This window comes from Oryctolagus cuniculus, chromosome X (genome assembly GCF_051225735.1).
Source record: "Oryctolagus cuniculus isolate XC-2025 breed Fujian yellow rabbit chromosome X, ASM5122573v1, whole genome shotgun sequence".
Classification (NCBI taxonomy): Eukaryota; Metazoa; Chordata; class Mammalia; order Lagomorpha; family Leporidae; genus Oryctolagus; species Oryctolagus cuniculus.
In genome coordinates, this window is record NC_142888.1 from 133,222,555 (window position 1) to 133,243,009 (window position 20,455).

At 38.0% G+C, this 20,455-nt stretch overlaps 1 protein-coding gene across 7 annotated transcripts in view; it reads right to left on the reverse strand.

Moving 5' to 3' along the window:
- The window catches only part of F8 (coagulation factor VIII), a 151,594-nt gene that overhangs the window by 86,054 nt on the left and 45,085 nt on the right, over positions 1-20,455 (reverse strand). For all 7 annotated transcript variants that reach the window (XR_016227546.1, XR_001792396.4, XR_016227545.1 and 4 more), the window contains 3 exon segments: positions 16,660-16,874; positions 13,998-14,148; positions 783-992 (listed from right to left, as the gene is read on the reverse strand). Coding sequence is in view for 4 of the 7 variants with exons in the window: in XM_070066324.2 (XP_069922425.1) it covers positions 783-992; positions 13,998-14,148; positions 16,660-16,874 (576 nt within the window). In the remaining 3 variants the exon portion in view is untranslated.

Sequence of the window (20,455 nt, forward strand, 5' to 3'; positions counted from 1 at the left end):
AAAAAGGAACAAGACACTACACTATAAAAGCTGGAAAGGAGCAACAAAACAAACAGAGAAGAAACAATCTCAGAAAAAAAATGTTACCAGGGAGCATATGAAGCTTATAACAAAACACATGGCTGTAATTTTAGTCAAACTAATGAAATGGCCAAATTGGATTATAGACATAAATGTATATTTAACACTATAAAACTCTTAACGGAAAATATTGTTTCTGATGTTGACCTAGGCAAAGGTTTCCTAGCTGTGCCATCAAATGCACAAGTGACACAAGGAGAAAATAAGGTAAATTGTAAACTTCATCTATGGATTCATCAGTTGACTCAACACAGCTCAAGAGAGAATTATTTAAGAGGAAATAGGTCAATAAAAGTTAACCAAACTGAAAAAGTAGGAGGAAAAACAGCAAGAAAGGAAAAAAAGCCAGAACAGCATACCCAAGAGATGTGTGTCAATATCAAATAGTATAACATATGTATTACTGAAATCCCAGAAAAGGAAGAATAATAGATACAGTTTCAGAAGATATATCTGAAGAGCTAGCTAGATAACAAATACTTCTTCAAATTAATGATATAACAAATCATAGATTGAAAGTAGAAAACAGCAAAAAAAATAAATACATATCATATTGCAACTGCTGAAAACCAAAGAGAAAATCTTGAAGGAATCCATATTTTTAAAAGATACATTATATACAGATACACATAGATGAGAACATATGAATGGCTACTGAAGCAACCACAGCTGTTAGTAAAAGAATACTATAAGTAACTAACCTGGATTTTCCATTGACATGAAGACAGTTTCTCCTGAGAATGGGAATAGGGTAAGTGTATCTTCATAGACCATTTTGTGTTTGAATGTATATCCAGAGAAGAATATAGATAGGAAGTCAGTCTGTGCTCCAACACTTAGAATGTACCAGTATGCCACCTCATGCAAACAAACTGACAACTGTAAGCTGTCAAAGACATAGCCATTGATACCTGCAAAAGAAATGGAAAGAAAGAAGTTTAGTAGTTTCCAAGATTTAATATTTAAGCTGTGATTGCCATGATATAATTATGTTGTTATATGATATGACCATTACCTTATTCCCAAGAAGAGATAACCTTATACCTCCCCAAAAGTACATTGTTAGTACTTGATCAGCTAGCCCCCAGTCTCAAAGACAGAGTTATGGATCACCACGGAAAAGTCGGATTTGGATACTTTATGGTGTTAGGGCAGTTAGATGAGGAGCAGGGTCTCCGTATGGGCCACTTATTAGGAGGAGCTGACACAGAGGAACCAGAGAAAACCTTGACACTCATCAAAGCTGACTTGTGGAAATGTTGTCCCAGAGTCAAGGGAAGGAAAGAGGCAGGATTGGGTGATTCTCCCAGGTCCTCCCAACCACAGGGAGGGTGGGCTTTGTCACTGGCAGGTGTGATTGGAGCCCAGGCTGCCAGTCACAAAGGGCACTGCTGTGGAGTCTCTGGGATTTCATATGGCCATGTGTGAGGGTGACAACACATCCTTAGCCTAGGGTGCATGCACTGCCGTTTCTAGAGGTGAGGGCATAGTGTCTACATCTTATTTTCAAATGGAAAAGAAGTATGTATATAGAAAAAAAGAGAGAATTAAAAAGTAAATACAGGCTGGCGCCGTGGCTCAATAGGCTAATCCTCCGCCTTGCAGCACCGGCACACCGGGTTCTAGTCCCGGTTGCCCCTCTTCTAGGCCAGCTCTCTGCTGTGGCCCGGGAGTGCAGTGGAGGATGGCCCAAGTCCTTGGGCCCTGCACCCCATGGGAGACCAGGATAAGTACCTGGCTCCTGCCATCGGATCAGCGCCGGCCGCGGCGGCCATTGGAGGGTGAACAAATGGCAAAAGGAAGACCTTTCTCTCTGTCTCTCTCTCTCTCACTGTCCACCCTGCCTGTCAAAAAAAAAAAAAAAAAAAAAAAAAGTAAATACAGCCAAATGTTAAAAATCAATGAATCTGGGTAAAAGGGATGTGCAAGTTTTCTGAACTATTGTAACATTTCTGTAAGTTTTAAAGTATCTCAAACTAAAGAGTTAAATGAAAGCAGCATTGGTTCTAGTATATAAAGGGAATTATTCCTGACAGTGTCTTTCACTCATCTATCCATCCATCCATTCAATAACATTTGTCTGTTTTGTAACTGGCTACTGTGCAAGGTGTTCTGCAAATCCAGTAAGCAATGCTCAAATATCTTAGTGTAACTAATTAAGAATCAAAGTTTCTTTCCCTACAGGGGACTAAGAGATGCTATAAAGCTAATATAATTGAAAGTGTGGTTTTAATGTAGAAATAGATAAATATGTCAAACAGATTATGGGGTCCAGAAATCAACACAGATATAAGTAGTAATCAAACATATGACAAAAGAAATAGACCAGTAGAGGAAGAAATGAGATATTTGATAAGTGACAATGGAAAATATGATTATTCATTTAAAAAAATAAAGAGGTCTTGGGGCAGGCACTGTGATGCAGCGGGTTAACACTCTGGCCTGAAGCACTGGCATCCCATATGTGTGCTGGTTCAAGATCCGGCTGCTCCATTTCTGAACCAGCTCTCTTCTATGGCCTTTTGGGAAAGCAGTAGAAGATGGCCCAAGTCCTTGGGCCCCTGTACTCACAGGGAAGACCCAGAAGAAGCTCCTGGCTCCTGGCTTCAGATTAGTGGAGCTCTGGCCGTTGTGGCCAATTGGGGAGTGAACCATCAAATGGAAGACCTATCTTTCTCTGCCTCTCCTCTCTCTGTGTAACTCTGACTTTCAAATAAATAAATAAATCTTTAAAAGAAAGAGGTTCTATATTATTTCACATCATTAACAAAAGTAAATTCCACATGGATGAAATATCTACACACTTCTTTTGGGTACTATTTCAGTCTGCTAGGGATACCACAACAAAGTACCAATGAATGGGTGATTAAATGATAGAAATTTATTATCTTACAGTTCTGGAGACTAAATGTCCAAGATCAATGTTTCAACAGATTTATTTTCTTCTATTGCTGTTCTTGTTGTCTTTAAAATGCCTACAAGAAACACATCTCGCCAACAAAGATACCCACAAACTGAAAGTGAAAAGATGGAAAAAGATATTCCATGCTAGCAGAAACCATAAAGAGCTGGTATAGCCATCCTGATATCGGACAAAATAGATTTCAACACAAAAACTGTTAAAAAGAGCCTACAAGGGCACTATGTAATGATTAAGGGATCAATTCAACAGGAAGATGTAGCTATTATAAATGTATATGCATCTAATTACAGGGCACCTGGTTATTTAAAAGGAATGTTAATGGATGTAAAGGGAGACATAGACTCCAATACAGTAGAAATGGGAGAATTCAATACTCCAGTTTCAGCAATGCGCAGATCAACCAGACAGAAAATCACAAAGGAAACAACAGAACTTAATCGACACTATAAACCAAATGGACCTAAGAGATATCTACAGAAATTTCCATCCTACAGTTGAAAATACACATTCTTCTCACCAGTGCATGGAACTTTCTCTATGACTGACCACATACTAGCCCATAAAGCAAGTCTCAGCAAATTAAAAAAAAAATCAAAACCATACCATGCATCTTCTCTGACCACAATGGAATGAAACTGGAAATCAACAACTCAAAAATCTCTACATCATATGCAAACATGTGGAGAATGAACAACATGTTTCGAATGAACAATGTGTCATAGAAGAAATCAAAAGAGAAATAAAAAAAATTTCTAGAAAAAAATGAAGATGGTAATACAACATACCAAAATTTGTTGGATACAGCAAAAGCAGTGTTAAGAGGAAAGTTTATATCTATTGTGCCTACAGGAAGAAATTGGAAAGGCACCAAATGAATGAGCTATCAATGCATCTCAAGGACCTAGAAAATCAAGAGCAAACCAAACCCAAAACTGGTAGGACAAAAGAAATAATCAAAATTAGAGAAAAAAATCAATTAAACCAAAATGAAAAAAAAAATGATACAAAAGATCAGCAAAGTGAAGAGCTGTCTTTAAAAAAAAAAAACTAAACATAATTGACACACCATTGACCTAACTGACCAAAAAAAAGAATAGAGAGGACCAAAATCAATACAATTAGAAAAGACAAAGGAAATGTAACAACAGACACCACAGAAATAAAAAAGAATCATCAGAAATTACAACAAAGAGCTATATGCCAACACATTGGGAAACCCAGAAGAAATTAACAAATTCCTGGACACATACAACCTACATAAATTGAGCCATGAAGACACAGAAAACCTAAACAGACCAATAACCAAGACAGAAATTGAATCAGTAATAAAGACCTTCCCAACAAAGAAAAGCCCAGGACCAGATGGCTTCATTACTGAATTCTAACAGACATTTAAAGAACAACTAACTCTAATTCTTCTCAAGCTGTTCAAAACAATTGAAATCTTTCTATGAAGCCAGAGAAAGAGAACTACAGACCAATTTCCCTGATGAAGATAGACACAAAATTCCTCAATAAAATACTAGCCATCGAATCCAACAACACATTAGAAAGATCATTCACCCAGACCTAGTGGGGTTTCTCCCTGATGTGCAGGGATGGCTGCACATTCACACATCAATCAATGTGATACATCATATTAACAAGCTCAGAAAAAAAACATTTGATTATTTCAGTAGATGCAGAAGGAGCATTTGATAAAATACAACACCTTTTCATGTTGAAAACTCTAAGCAAATTGGAAATAGAAGGAACATTCCTCAACACAATCAAGGCAATTTATGACAAACCCACAGCCAGTGTCCTATTGAATGGGGGAAAAGCTGGAAATATACCCACTGAGATCCAGAATAAGACAAGGATGCTCCCTGTCACCATATTTTTTCATTTTAGTCCTGGAAGTTTTAGCCAGAGCCATTAGGCAAGAAAAAGAAATCAAAGGGTTACAAATTGGGAATGAGGAAGTCAAACTGTTCCTATTTGCAGATGACATGATTCTATATACAGGGGATCCAATGACTCCATAAAGACTATTGGAACTCATAGAAAAGTTTGGTAAAGTGGCACAATATAAAATTAATACACAAAAATCAACAGCCCTTGTATACGCAGACAATGCCATGGCTGAGACAGAACTTCCAAGATCAATCTCACTCACAATAGCTATAACAAATATCAAATACCTTGGAATAAATTTAAACAAAGATGTCAAAGATCTCTATGATGAGCACTACAAAACATTAAAAAAAAAAGAAATAGAAGAAGATAGCAAAAAATGGAAAAATCTTCCATAGTCAAGATTGGAAGAATCAATGTCATCAAAATGTCCATTCTTCCAAAAACAATTTACAGATTCAGTGCAGTACCAATCAGAATACCAAGGACATTCTTCTTAGATACAGAAAAAATGATGCTGAAATTCATATTGAAACACAGGAGACCTCAAATAGAAAAGTAATCTTATACAACAAAAACAAAGGTGGAGGCATCACAATACCAGATTTCAAGAACTACTACAGGGCAGTTATAATCAAAACAGCCTGGTACTGAAACAAAAACAGATGGATAGACCAATGGAAGAGAATAGAAACACCAGAACTTAATCCATGCATCTACAACCTACTTATCTTTGACAAAGGAGCAAAAATCAATCCCTGGAGTAAGGAGAGTCTTTTCAACAAATGGTGCTGGGAAATCTGGATTTCCACATGCAGAAGTATGAATCAAGACTGCTACCCTATACCTTACAAAAAACCTACTCAAAATGGATTAAAGACCTAAATCTACGACCTGATACCACAAATTATTAAAGAAATTTGGGGAAACTCTGCAAGACATTGGCATTGGCAATGAGTTCTTCAAAAAGATTGCAGAGGCACAGGCAATCAAGCCAAAAATGACAAATGTTATTGTATCAAATTGAGAAGCTCCTGCACTGCAAAAGAAACACTCAGCAAAGTTTGGGGTAACTAACAGAATGGGAGAAATTATTTGTAAACTATGCAACTGAGAGATCAAGAAACTCAACAACAACAACAAAGCAAAGAACCCAGTTAAGAAATGAGCAAAGGACTTAAACAGGAATTTTTCTTTCTTTTTTTTAAGAAAGCTTTTAATTAATAAATACAAATTTCATAGGTACAGCTTTAGGAATATAACAGTTCTTCCCCCTATATCCACCTTCCCACCCCTACTCCTGTCCCACCTCCTACCCCCTCTCCAATCCCATTATTCATTAAGATTCATTTTTAATTATCTTTATATACAGAAGACCAACTCTATACTAAGTAAAGATTTCAACGGTTTGCACCCACACAGACACACAAAGTATAAAGTACTATTTGAAGAAAAGTTTTACTTCACAGGACACCTCATCAAGGACAGATGTCCAACATGGGAAGTAAGTGCGCTGAGATCTCACTCACAGAGATCCTTCATGTAGATAATTTTTTGCCACAGTGTCTTGGCTTTCCATGCCTGAAATGCTCTCATGGGCTTTTCAGCCAGATCTGTATGCCTTAAAAGCTGATTCTTAGGTCAGAGTGCTTAAACAGGCATTTTTCAAAAGAGGAAATTCAAATGGCCTCAGACACATGAAATAAATGCTCAAGATCACTAGCCATCAAGCAAATGCAAATCAAAACCACAATGAGGTTTCACCTCATGCCCGTGAGAATGGCTTTCATACAGAAATCAACAAACAACAAATGCTGGCGAGGATGTGGAGAAAAAGGTACCCTAATTCACTGTTGATGGGAATGTTTACATTATGGAGATACCTCAGAAATCTGAATATAGTCCTACCATATGAACCAGCCATCACACTCCTAGGAATTTACCAAATGGAAATGAAATCAGCATATGAAAGAGTTATCTGTAACCCCATGTTTATTGCAGCTCAATTCACAATTGCTATGGTATGGAATGCACCCAAATGCCCATCATCTGAAGACTATATAAAGAAATTATTGGATATGTACACCATGGAGTACTACATAGCAGTAAAAAAAAAAATCCGGTCATTTGCAACAAAATGGATGAAACTGTAAATCATCACACTTAGTGAAATAAGATAGTCCTCAAAGCACAAATACTATATGCTCTCCCTGACATGTGACAGCTAATAGAACACCTAAAAGGCAATCTATAGAAGTGACATTGACACTTGAGAATCAATGACTTTGAACAACCCCTTGTCTTGACTGTTGAGGAATAGTTTTTTTTATCCCATACTATTTGTTGAACTCTTAACATAGAGTTAATCCTATGTGTGTAAAGTTAATTGAAAATAGATCTTAGTAAAAATATGAATGGGAATAGGAGAAGGAGGAGGAAGAGAGGTGGGAGAGTAAGTGGGAGGACAGGTATGGTGGGAAGAATCACCATGTTACTGAAGTTGTAATTTTGAAATGTATAGAGGGGAGTTCCAAGATGGCAGAGTAGGGAGGGAGCTTGCTGCTCTAGCCCAAGAGAAGATAGTTTTTAAAAAGTGGAGAGGGGGCCGGCACCATAGCGCAGTAGGTTAATCCCCGCCTGTGGCACCGGCATCCCATATGGGCACCGGGTTCTAGTCCCAGTTGCTCCTCTTCCAATCAAGCTCTCTGCTATGGCCTGGGAAAGCAGTAGAAGATGGCCCAAGTCCTTGGACCCCTACACCTGCATGGGAGACCAGGAAGAAGCACCTGGCTCCTGGCTTCGGATCGGCACAGCTCGGGCTGTTGTGGCCGTCTGGGGAGTGAACTAATGGATGAAAGATCTCTCTCTCTCTCTGTCTCTCTCTCTCGCTGTCTGTAATTCTACCTCTCAAATAAATAAATAAATTTTTTTTTTTAAAGAAGCAATGATTTTATTTTTATTTTATTTTTATTTTTTTTTTTATTTTTTGACAGGCAGAGTGGACAGTGAGAGAGAGAGACAGAGAGAAAGGTCTTCCTTTGCCATTGGTTCACCCTCCAATGGCCGCCGCGGCCGGCGCGCTGCAGCCGGCGCACCGCGCTGATCCGATGGCAGGAGCCAGGAGCCAGGTGCTTTTCCTGGTCTCCCATGGGGTGCAGGGCCCAAGCACCTGGGCCATCCTCCACTGCACTCCCTGGCCACAGCAGAGGGCTGGCCTGGAAGAGGGGCAACCGGGACAGAATCCGGCGCCCCGACCGGGACTAGAACCCGGTGTGCCGGCGCCGCTAGGCGGAGGATTAGCCTATTGAGCCGCGGCGCCGGCCAATAAATAAAATTTTTTTAAATAAATAAATAAAAATAAAGAGTGGAGAGAGTGTAGTCTCTGGGAAGAATTAGAGAGAAAATGATAGAGGAAACCATAGAAATTAGAGGGACATCGTGGACCTATGTGGAGGGCGTGGGCACCCATGGCTTGGGACTCCAGCAGCTGAGGGCCTACACACCAGTGCAGGAAAGTAAGGCTAGACCACAACAGCCCAAGCCACTGGTGAAAAAGCGGCAGGAAGTGCCTAGAGGGAACCTGGCTTGGAGCCCTGTGGGGGAAAGTGTACCAGCCAAACTAGAGGAGAAAAAAGTAAAAGGACAGGATGGACACATTTCTCTCTCCCAGATCACTTTACAATGACATACTGTAACAAGCCAATAGAGCAGGCACCATTTTGGACATACATAACAGCTGTTCCAGCTCATGTCAGCGCCTGGCAACCAGCTGAGTAGAGACTCATGACTCTGGTAGGGAGAACTAACAGCGAGAAGGACCTTGTGACTGTGTGAGTTTTCTGTACTGGGACTCTGAAAAAAAACTGAGGGTGTATGGGAGGACTCACGGTGTGGTTGGGACTTCGAGCAGTCTCATTGGGAGATTCCACAAGCTCAGGGGTTCCTGGTTACCTCATGAGAGATATTGCTGAAGAATCTGAGCTTACACTGAGGACTGCACAGATCCTTTGTGTGGACCCTGGGACAGAACGGATGAATATTACACCTACTGGGGCTAGCGCTCCAGTCTCCTTTGAGGAGAGGAGCTCAGCTGAGCAAAATAAACCTCCCTTCTGTTAAAAAGATTCACCATGCCAAACCTGGGTGTGTCACCCTAGACATGCCCTTAACCCTGGAGAAATGAACAGAGCTCTCTGGCTACAGCCACTACAAGCCTCTAGAAATTCACTGAAAGCAAACATTCCACTTATTTACAGAGTCATAGTACAAAGATAAAAGCCACCACGGGGGGGGGGGGGGGAACGAGTATCTCCACAAATGCTGAACAACAAACGCACCAATTCAAGAAACAAGAATAAGGAAGACATAATGATGCCCCCAAAAGAACATGACCTTCAGTACTAGATTGTGAAGATGATGAAATAGAAGAAATGCAAGAAATGGAATTCAAAAAATTGATGGTAAAATTCCATAGAAGTAATCAAAAGCAAGTGCACAAACTACTGAAATCCATACAGGACATGAAAGAAAATTTCTCCTATGAAATTGAGATCTTAAAGAGAAATCAAAATGAAATGAAGAATTCAACAGAATAAAAAATGTAGTGGAGAGTCATAAGAACAGAATTGGTGAAGCAGAAGAAAGAATATTGGACTTAGAAGGAAAAGCACAGGAAAGTATACAGTCAAACCAAAGACAAGAAGAAGAAATTAGAAAACTAAAAAACACTGTTGGGCACTCTGACCTCAGATTCAGCCCTTAATGCACTCGGATCTGGCTTAAAAGTCCATGAGAGTATTTCAGGCATGGAAAGCCAAGACACTTTGGCAAAAAAAAAAAAAAAAATGACTTAAATGAAAGATCTCTGTGAGTGAGATCCCAGCGGAAAGAATGGGTCATCAAAGAAGGAGGTACCTTTCTCTGAAGGGAGGAGAGAACTTCCACTTTGACTACGGCCTTGTCTAAATAAGATTGGAGTTGGCGAACTCAAGAGGCCTTGGCAGCTCATGACGAGAGCCTTGGGTGATTACTGATGTCATAAATAAGAGTGTCAATTGTTAAATCAACAACAGGAGTCACTGTGCACTTACTCCCCATGTAGGACCTCTGTCCTTAATGTGTTCTACAATGTAAATTAATGCTATAACCAGTACTTAAACAGTACTTTTATACTTTGTGTTTCTGTGTGGGTGAAAACTGTTGAAATCTTTACTTGGTATATATTAAATTGATCTTCTGTATATAAAGATAATTGAAAATGAATCTTGATATGAATGGGATGGGAGAGGGGGTGGGAGATGGGATGGTTGTGGGTGGGAGGGAGGTTATGGGGGGAAAACCCACTATAATCCAAAAGTTGTACTTTGGAAATTTATATTTATTAAATAAAAGTTAAAAAAAAGAATTTAAAAAAACCACTGTTGGGAATCTAAAGGATAGTGTGTGTGTGTGTGTGTGTGTGTACACCCCAACATATGGGTTCTAGGAGTTCCTGAAGGCATGGAGAGAAATAAAGGATTAGAAGGCCTTTTAAGTGAAATGTTAGCAGAAAACTTCCCGGGTTTGGAGAACGAAAGGGACATCCAAGTACAGGAAGCACACAGAACTCCCAATAGACATGACCAGAAAAGATCCTCACCATGACACATTGTAATCAAACTCACCACAGTAATACATAAAGAGAAGATCCTAAAATGTGCATGAGAAAAATGCCAGATTACTTTCAGAGGATTTCCAATTAGACTCACAGTGGACTTCTCATCAGAAACCTTACAGTCTAGGAGAGAATGGTGCGATATAGTCCAAGTCTTAAGAGATAAAAACTGCCACCCCAGAATATTATATCCTGCAGAGCTCTCATTTGTGAATGAAGGTGAAATAAAGACCTTCCATAACAAACAGAAATTGAAAGAATTTGTCACCACTCGTCCAGCCCTGCAAAAGAGGCTCAAGGCTGTGTTGCATACACATGGTCATGATTACAAAAGAAGGTAAAGGAAGAAAATCTTCCAGTAAAAGATCACAGAAAGTTCAAAGTAAAAACTAGGAATATCTTTGGAAAAATGGCAGGGCAAAGTCATTATTTATCAATAGTCACCTTGAATGTAAATGGCCTCAACCTCCCCAGTTAAGACAGGCTGGCTGAATGGATTAAAAAATAAAACCCATCTATTTGCTGCCCACAAGAAACACATCTCACCAACAAAGATGCATGCAGACTGAAAGTGAAAGGATAGAAAGAGATATCCATGCCAACAGAAACAAAAAGAGAGCTGATGTGTCCTCATCAAATTCACTCTGTCAGCACATGAACTCCTTATTCCACTCCCTGAACTGGCTTCTTCTCTAGTCTTCACCTCATCAATAAAGCACAGCTACCCTCTTAGTTACCGAAGTCAGAAATCTAATAATCATTCTTGAGACCTTACCCAAATCAGTCCCAAATCCTACACATTCCATCTTCTAAACAAATCTTATACATGTGCCTTCCTCTCTGTTCCTACTTCAAATTTTCTATTCTTGTGGAATCCATCTACAAAATAAGCCCCAGGCCCTACCACTTTTGAAACACAAAATTATAAAACAACCAGTTTTGTATTTGCTTTGATATCCTTCAAAATCCTTAAATGTCTATTCTCAACCACATCTCTCACCCTAAGAGGTAGTCACTATCCTGTCTTTTATGGTAATTAAATCCTTGCTAATCTTTATATTTTTCTTCCTAAGTACACTTTTCTAAACTGTATAATTTAATTTTGCCCATTTTGAACTTTATGTAAATAACATACTATGTGTATTCTTTTGAGACTCTTTTACTCAATATTGTGTTTGTGAGATTAACTTTTGTTATTGTGTATAGTTTTATTTTATAATATTCATTGTCAAATAGTATTACATTGTGTGAAATATATTATCCATTTTACTGCTAATGGAAATTTGAGTGATTTATTACTTGAATCCCTCTTTCCCTTTCCTTCTGGCCTTTCCCTTTGTCTTTCCTTATTCCTCTTTTTCAGCATTCTCCTCTTTGCTTCTGTCTCTGTATTGTACTTTTGTCTCCCTGCTTTTGTAATATCTTTATCTCAATTCTTATCTCTTCTTTCCAGGCTCCAGACTCTTAGCTCCAACAGAAGCTACATTAGATATTCCAGAGAGGAAAAAGACTTCCCTCTTAGTATCCATATGTCATGTTCAGTGCAAATGGTTTTTTGGCTCTAATTATGCCATCATAGCTCTTTTATTCTAATCATTGTCTCCATAAATATGGGGCACTTTAACGGTCCAGGTAATGTAACAGGTGCACTCTCTACTTGGAACAAGCTTTTTTAGGGGTGGGATAGAGAAATGATCGGTAGAAAAATAAAGAAACATATCTAGTGTATAATACAATAAGGAAATAATAAAATGCAATGAACTATAAAGTGAAAGGAATTAAAAACCTAATTCAATATCCTGCACTGTATAAAAAATGAAATTCCAACTGAATGAAATAAAAATAAAGTTTTAGAAGAATGAAGAGTTAAGAGTTGGGGCCAGCACTGTGGCGTAGCATGTTAAGCCTCCACCTGTAGCAAGGCACCCGCCATGGGCAGGGATTTAAGTCCCAGCTGCTCCATTTCCAATCCAGCTCCATGATAACATACCTGGTAAAGCAGTACAGGTGGCCCAAGTGATTGGGCCCCTGAACCCACATAATAGACTCCGAAGAAGCTCCTGGCTCCTGGTTTCAGGCCAGCCCAGCTCTGGACATTGCGGCCATTTGGGGAGTGAAGCAGTGGGTGAAAGATCTCTCTCTCTCTTTGTTTTTCTCCCTCCCTCACTCCCTCCCTCTCAAATAAAATAATCTTTTAAAAAACAAGAGTTAAGTTTTTTAACTTAACAAGAGTTAAGTTTTTTTAGGTAGCTTCTCCACACATTTTGTTCATGATTTTTAGTTGTATACAGTAGGACATGGAACTTTCAAAGGAATATGTTTTTAATTTTATAGACACACCATATTTGTTTTTAAAAGACTGTATTAGTTATCCACTAGCATTGTATGAGAATATGCTTTTACCCATAAGCCCACTAGTAATAATGGTCTTATAATTTTTGAGGTTTGCTGAGTATAGTGTTATCTCATTAGTATCATACTTTTGCATTACTCTAAAGGGCAGTGAAATTGCAAATTTCTATCATATTTGTGAACATTAATATATATTTATATATATATAAACACATACACTTATGTATGTATGTGATGGGCTGAATTGTGTCCCCCTCCATCAAAAAATAATAATTTTATCAATTAAAGTCCTAATCTTCAGTGCCTCAGAATATGACTTTATTTGAAGATGGGGTCAACTTAAAAGGTAATTGGAAAAATTAGGGTCATAAGGATGGGCCCTAACCCAATACAACTTGTGCCCTTATAAGAAGAGGAGATTAGGACACAGACATACATAGGGGAAACCATGTGAAGACCCAGGGAAATTATAGCCATCTACAAGCCAGGGAGAGAGGTCTCAGAAGAAACCAACCTTTCTGACACTTTCTTCTCAGATTTCTAGCCTCCATAATTGTAAGACAATACATCTGTTTCTTAAACCACCTGCTCAGTGGTACTTTGTTATGGCAGCCCTAGCAAACTAATACTATATATTTAACTAATACTATATATATAAATAATACTATATATACTATATATATACTAATACGCACACATATATAAATATATACTAATACACACATATTTATGTGTGTGTTTATATGATATTATACACTCATTGAGAAAATATGTTGCCTGGGCATGGACTGGTTTATGAAAAGACATAATATAGAAGGAGATGGTGAAATAAAACAGGGGCAGCCAAGTAAATATTGAAAGGAAAAATAGTGACTGAACTTTAAAAGTATGCATTGTAAGATCACATTTGTGTATTTATATGTTTATAGGTATTTATATGTTTATATATTTATATGTTTATAGGTAATGTAATTGTTAAAGAAATAAGACTCTTTCATGGCATATAAATTCATGTATTATTTGGATATTAGTTTGGTGGCATTCATTTCCCTTTCTCCAATATCCACGGGACCCAAATGCTGTTTAACTCACTGTGCATAATGTTGGAGGCTTGGAACTCTGGATCCTGGGGCTGCACTCCAGCTGCCTCTGGGAGAAAGCGTTGCATATTCTCTGTGAGGTACCAACTCTGATTCTCATCAAATACAGAAAACAGGATGACATTTCTCTTGTCTGACATCATCTGTTAATTATATATATTGTCCATGTTCATTGCAGCAGTTTTAGCCAAGAAATTAAAACAACATAAATTTTCATCAATTGATAAGTAAAGAAAATGTGGTATATATACATAATGGAATGCTCTTCAGCTATAAAAAGGATGCAATCCTGTCATTTGTGACAACCTGGGTGGAACTGGATGTCATTATGTTAAAAGAAATAAGCCAGGCACAGAAAGATACATACCACATGATTTCACTCACATGTGGGATCTAACTTGATCTCATAGAGGTTGATAAAATAGTAGTTACCAGAGACTGGAGAAAGTAGGAGGAAAGGAGAGATGGTAAAGATTGATCAATGAGTGTAAAATTAGTTATATAGGAAAAATAAACTCTGATATTCTATTGCACAGCAGGGTTTCTACAGATGATGAAAATGTGTTATGTATTTCAAAAAAGCTAGAAGTCTTTGAATGTCTTCACCACAGAGAAATGATAAATTATTGAGGAACTAGATAGGTTTACCCTAATTTTAACAGTATACAATGCATACATAAAGTTGTATTTATGAAATACCTTAAGTAAAAGGCTTCTGGGAAAAAACACAAAATATCACATGGCATGCCATAAATATGTATAATTTTATGTGTCAATTAAAAACAAATAAATAGAGTTGGGCATTTGATACAGTGGTCAGGATGTCTGTATCCCATGTTGAAGGGCCTGGGTTTGAGTCCTGACTCCACTTGAAGGCATTTAGTGACCAAAAAATGGGAGTTTCTCTCTCTCTCTCCTTTTGAATAAAAATAGATAAATAAATAATGGAAAGAAGCATTAATGATATTGTGAAGTAGGAACTTGTGGTGTATGATAGAACTGATGATATGCACGCTCACTTTCATTTCCTCTTAGGGTTAATATTATGGCATGTACCAGGGCTGAAAATGGAAGTGGATGCTATGAGCAGTGAGTATAAGTTCAGAGCAAATGTGTCCCCAAGGCAAAAGGGTGACTGGATCCACTTAAAGTTTCTTCTGGATTGAAGACCATATACTAGCTGATATTTTGGTACAGTGAGTAGTATCATTCTCTCCATGCTCAGATGAGAAGATTTTAACCCTTAATGCACAAGTAATTATTTGGCTTTTAAATAAGTTATTTGAGTTAAATATGATTAATGCCTTTCCTAAACTTACAACCACAGGGCTACCAAGCTATAAAACTAATAAAAATACAAAGGCAGAAATCAAATAACAGAGATATGGAGAACTTCAAAAATGTTGAACAACAGTAATGCCTTAAGTTTTTGGATTAAAAAATTAAATTTTTTTCAGAAAAGCAATTTTTAGATGAACCAATTTTATGAATTAATTTCTAATGGAATATATATTTAATGTGTAAAAATAACTAATATGTATAATTTCATTTGCACAATCTATAGCTACTGAAACCAAAATTCCGAGGGGAAGTAATTGACGAATATATAGATACATTTCAGTCCTCTTCAAAAACTGGTGGGAAGGGCAGCATTGTGGCATAGCAGGTTAAGCCTCTGCCTGTAGAACCGGCATTCCATATGAGTGCTGATTCGAGCCCCAACCGTTCCACTTCCAATCCAGCTCCCTGTTAAGCATCTGGGAAAGCAGCAGAAGATGGTCCAAGTCCTTGGGCCCCTGCACCCACGTGGGAGACCCAGTTGAAGCTCCTGCCTTTTGGATTCAGCCTTGCCCAGCTCCAGCCATTGCTGCCATTCAGAGGATGGAAGATCTCTATGCCCATCGCTCCCCCCCCTTCCATCTCTCCGTAACTCTGCCTTTCAGATAAATAAAAATAAATCTTAAATTAAAAAGTTGGTGGGAAAACTGTAATTAGGAAAAATGTGTTGGGACAACTCTAGCTTCTGTGAGGTTATATGCCACATGTTTTACCAGCACTAAAGTTTATGTGCTTAATTCTCAAAACAAATGAAATGTTTTCAGACTAGTAATAATCTTACGGATCATAAATAACCAAATGGACATTCAGTTAAGCCTTGGCAATATGGCATTGAGTTTTTCTGGACTCAAACGGGCAACTGAGATTTATTTCTTAAAGCAGCAGAAGTGGTCCAAATGCTAGACATTCTGAAGGATTTTATATTTTGAAGTGTTTTTGAGTCACCTATAATTATATGTTCAGGGTATAAATCTGATACACACACACACAGTATGTGTGTATGTGTGTGTGTGTCTGTGGATCATCTAGAAATAGGTGATAATTAGAGAGTTAAATCCAAGACTGAGAATGAGTATTATAGAAATACTTTCACTCTCAGGCTCTAGCAGGCAAATTTATTACACCAAATTCAAATTCAGCAGCAGCTAAGTGGGACCGGGCTCATTTCCTCTATATGCCTATGTTGCAGGCTACTTTATTTTCTGGAGGCTATAGGGGAACATACACTGAGAGATTGTTGGACTTACATGGAAGTTCATATGACTCTCATTTGATTCTTAGCTTCACATTCAGCATTTAGAAAGGGAAGAACTTACCTGATTTCCTCTTTGATCTACAGATTCTTTGTAGCAGATGAGGAGAGGGCCAATGAGTCCTGAAGCTAGATCTCTGTCCAGATTAATGAAACTAGAGTAATATCGTGTGAGGCATCGAGGATCTGATTTAGTTGGCCCATCTTCTACGGTCACTTTCCATTTGTACTTGAATATTTCTCCTGGCAGAATTGGCAAATCCTTCAAATGTTTCATACCTACCCACACCCAAACACAGAAATATCTGTTAGAGTATAACAAATTTCATATTGGCAAAGTTAAATTGAATTAAGTTTTTCTTAAAGCTGATCCCATACATACTTTAAGTTTGGCCTATAGATTTCTTCACATAGTGAACTGTAACCTAACCTAGGTATAGAGTGTAACCTAATCTGGAAGTACATCCTTGTAACAAACAACTGAATATAAATCATATAAGGAAAATGCTAAAATTCTGGCTGTAGTTAATCATGTTATTTCTGCATACCATTTCCTACTATCTAGCTATAAGCCACACATGAAGCAGGGCAGGACATGCTGAACCATTTTTTGTCTGGATCTCTGCCTCTGTTCTGGTAAACTCTGCTAGATTCAATTTATCTAAAGTTTCCTTTGTTAACAGTAATAATATTATTGCAATGATTTATCAGTAATTGGAAACTGAAATTGTACCCATTTTAAGATGAACACATTTTTCAACACAGGAAATGGGTCCAAAATGAAGGATAAAAATCATATAATTATCTCAAGAAGTGTAGAGAAAGCATTTGATAAAATTCAATGTCCTTTCATGACAAAAATATTTTACACATTGAGTATAGAAGGAACATATTTCAATACAATAAAGGCAATACATTACAAGCCCACAGCCAACATAATATCAAATGAGGAAAATCTGGAAGCATTTTTATTAATATCTGGAACCAGGCAAGGAAGTTTACTCTCACCACTTTTTTTTTTGACAGGCAGAGTGGACAGTGAGAGAGAGAGACAGAGAGAAAGGTCTTCCTTTGCCGTTGGTTCACCCTCCAATGGCCACTGCGGCTGGCGCGCTGCAGCCGGCGCACCACGCTGATCCGATGGCAGGAGCCAGGTGCTTCTCCTGGTCTCCCATGGGGTGCAGGGCCCAAGCACTTGGGCCATCCTCCACTGCACTCCCTGGCCACAGCAGAGAGCTGGCCTGGAAGAGGGGCAACCGGGACAGAATCCGAATCCGGCGCCCCAACCGGGACTAGAACCCGGTGTGCCGACTCTCACCACTTTTATTCAATATGATTCTGTTTTAGCCAAAGCCATAAGGCAATAAAAATAAATTAAGGGGCTACAAATTGGAAAGGAAGTCAAATTATCCTTGTTTGCAGATTACATGATTCTTTTTATAGGTAAACCAAAAGAACACACTAGTAGACTGTTATAACCGGTAAGAGAATTCAGCAAAAGTTGCAGAATATAAAATCAACACACACAAAAAATTCTTATATAACAACAAAAATCTGACTGAGAAAGAACTTTTAGCAATCCTATTCACAATAGCTACAAAAACATTTAAGTACCTGGGATAGATTAACCAAAGATGTGAAAGAGCTCTACAATGCAAATTATAAACCATTAATGAAAGGAATAGAAGATACCAAAAAAATGGAAAAAATTTTCCATGTTCATGGATTCAAAGAATTAATATTATCAAAATGTCCATTGTACCCATAGCAATTTACAGATTCATTGCAATTCCCATCAGAATTCTAATGACATTCATTAGAAAACTAAAAAAAACTAAAATTGTTATGAAAACAAAAAAACACCTCAAATAGCCATCTTAAAGCAAACTCAAAGAAATCTTAAACAGAAAAAGACAGAAGCATCACAATGTCAGATTTCAAGACAAACTACAGGGATATTATAACCCAAGTGGTATGGTACTGGCATAAAAATAGACATGCAAACTGATCATAAAGATGGAAGTGTCAAAGGGATCACATAAATAAGACCAAGTGTCTGGTAATAACAATAGATAGAATTAAAAAGGAGAGATGATCCAACATGGGAAGCAGGGCACACAGCAGACTCACTGAATGACAAATTCCCTAAACAACACTCTGGCTTCAAAATCAGCCTTTAAGGCATTTGGATCTGGCTAAAAAGCCCATGAGAGCATTTCAGGCATGGGAAGCCAAGACACTGTGGCAAAAAAATGACCTACATGAAAGATCTCTGTGAGTGAGATCCCAGTGGAAAGAAGGGATCATCAAAGAAAGAGGTACCTTGATCTTCTGTATATAAAGATAATTAAAATGAATCTTAATGAAGAATGGGATGGGAGAAGGAATAGGAGGTGGGTCAGGAATGGTGGTGAGAGGGCAGGTATGGGGGGAAGTACTGCTATATTCTAAAAGGTGTACCTATGAAATCTATAGTTATTAAATAAAAGCTTTCTTAAAAAAAGAACATAATTGTTTATAAACAAATATAATCTTAAAAGAAGGCTACTGGTTAATTTTAAGAAGGGCATTTCTGGGAATAGATACAAAAAGGAAAGTGTGGATTAAGATGTTGCCCCAGATGGCTAAGACAAAAAAAAGCCCCTAATGTGCCCAATACACAAGACAGATTGACCTAATGTACAAGATTAATAGCTCTACTTGTGACAATCCTCAGATGAGTCTCAGCAGATGCTTCTCTTGAGTACTTGGCAAGCATTTTTAGAGTAATTTATTCTCACTCTCAAAAGAATATTTGTCATTCAATTCCCCTCTGTACTGTTAGGTTTTTTCCTTTTTTAACATTCATAGAAGGCAAGGTGGCAGCCAGTTAAAGCAGAAAAGGCTCTTATTGTAGGGGGCACAGAATAGGTGGGTGAAAAATTTAGCTATTTCCAAAAATCGTAATATGACTTAACGTATTTTACTATGCACTCAACACAAAACTGAACTGTAGATGTATCATGTCAAATAAAACTAATAACCTCTGGAAGGCAGAGGTTCAATTGCTCCTACATTTCTGTTCAGACAGGTTATCTTTCTGCTTAAAGGAGCCTTTTGTTTCCCCGTTTTGTTGTGCAACTTAATGTAAGAGTGTGTAATTGTAGTTTGCATGTAGGTAAAACTGATTCTCTATCATTTTTAATAGAAATCCAAGAGCACAATGAAAATGAACCTACCTTGACATTTATAGTATTTAATTCATATAGTAGCTGATGATTCCTTTTAGAAGAGGTATTTTTGAGTATAAAGAGCTACTAGGGCTATAATTCTCTGCATATGAAATATGGATCTTGACACATGTATGCCCACTCTTCTCATAATTTCCTGTATGAACTGAACAGGTTTGCAATCTCTCAGGGATATAGGGTCCATACCCAAATGGTATGGAGGAAAATAAGTTCATTTTGTAACATCCTCTGGAATGATTTTTCTATCTAGAGATGAGCAGACAATGTTAAATTTCTGTTTCATTGCAGAATTAAATTATTTTTGACACAGAAGAAATAAGAATGGGATGGCATGCTTAACTGAATATTCCCAGTAATTGAAACTTATCACACAAATGGTATCAATTTTTTTTCTTTTTTTCTTTTCTTTTATTTATTTATTTATTTTTTTTTTTGGACAGGCGGAGTTAGACAGTGAGAGAGAGAGAAACAGAAAGAAAGGTCTTCCTTCTGTTGGTTCACCCCCAAGATGGCTGCCATGGCCGGTGCGCTGCACTGATCTGAAGCCAGGAGCCAGATGCTTCCTCCTGGCCTCCCATGCGGGTGCAGGGCCCAAGGACCTGGGCCATCCTTTACTGCCTTCATGGGCCA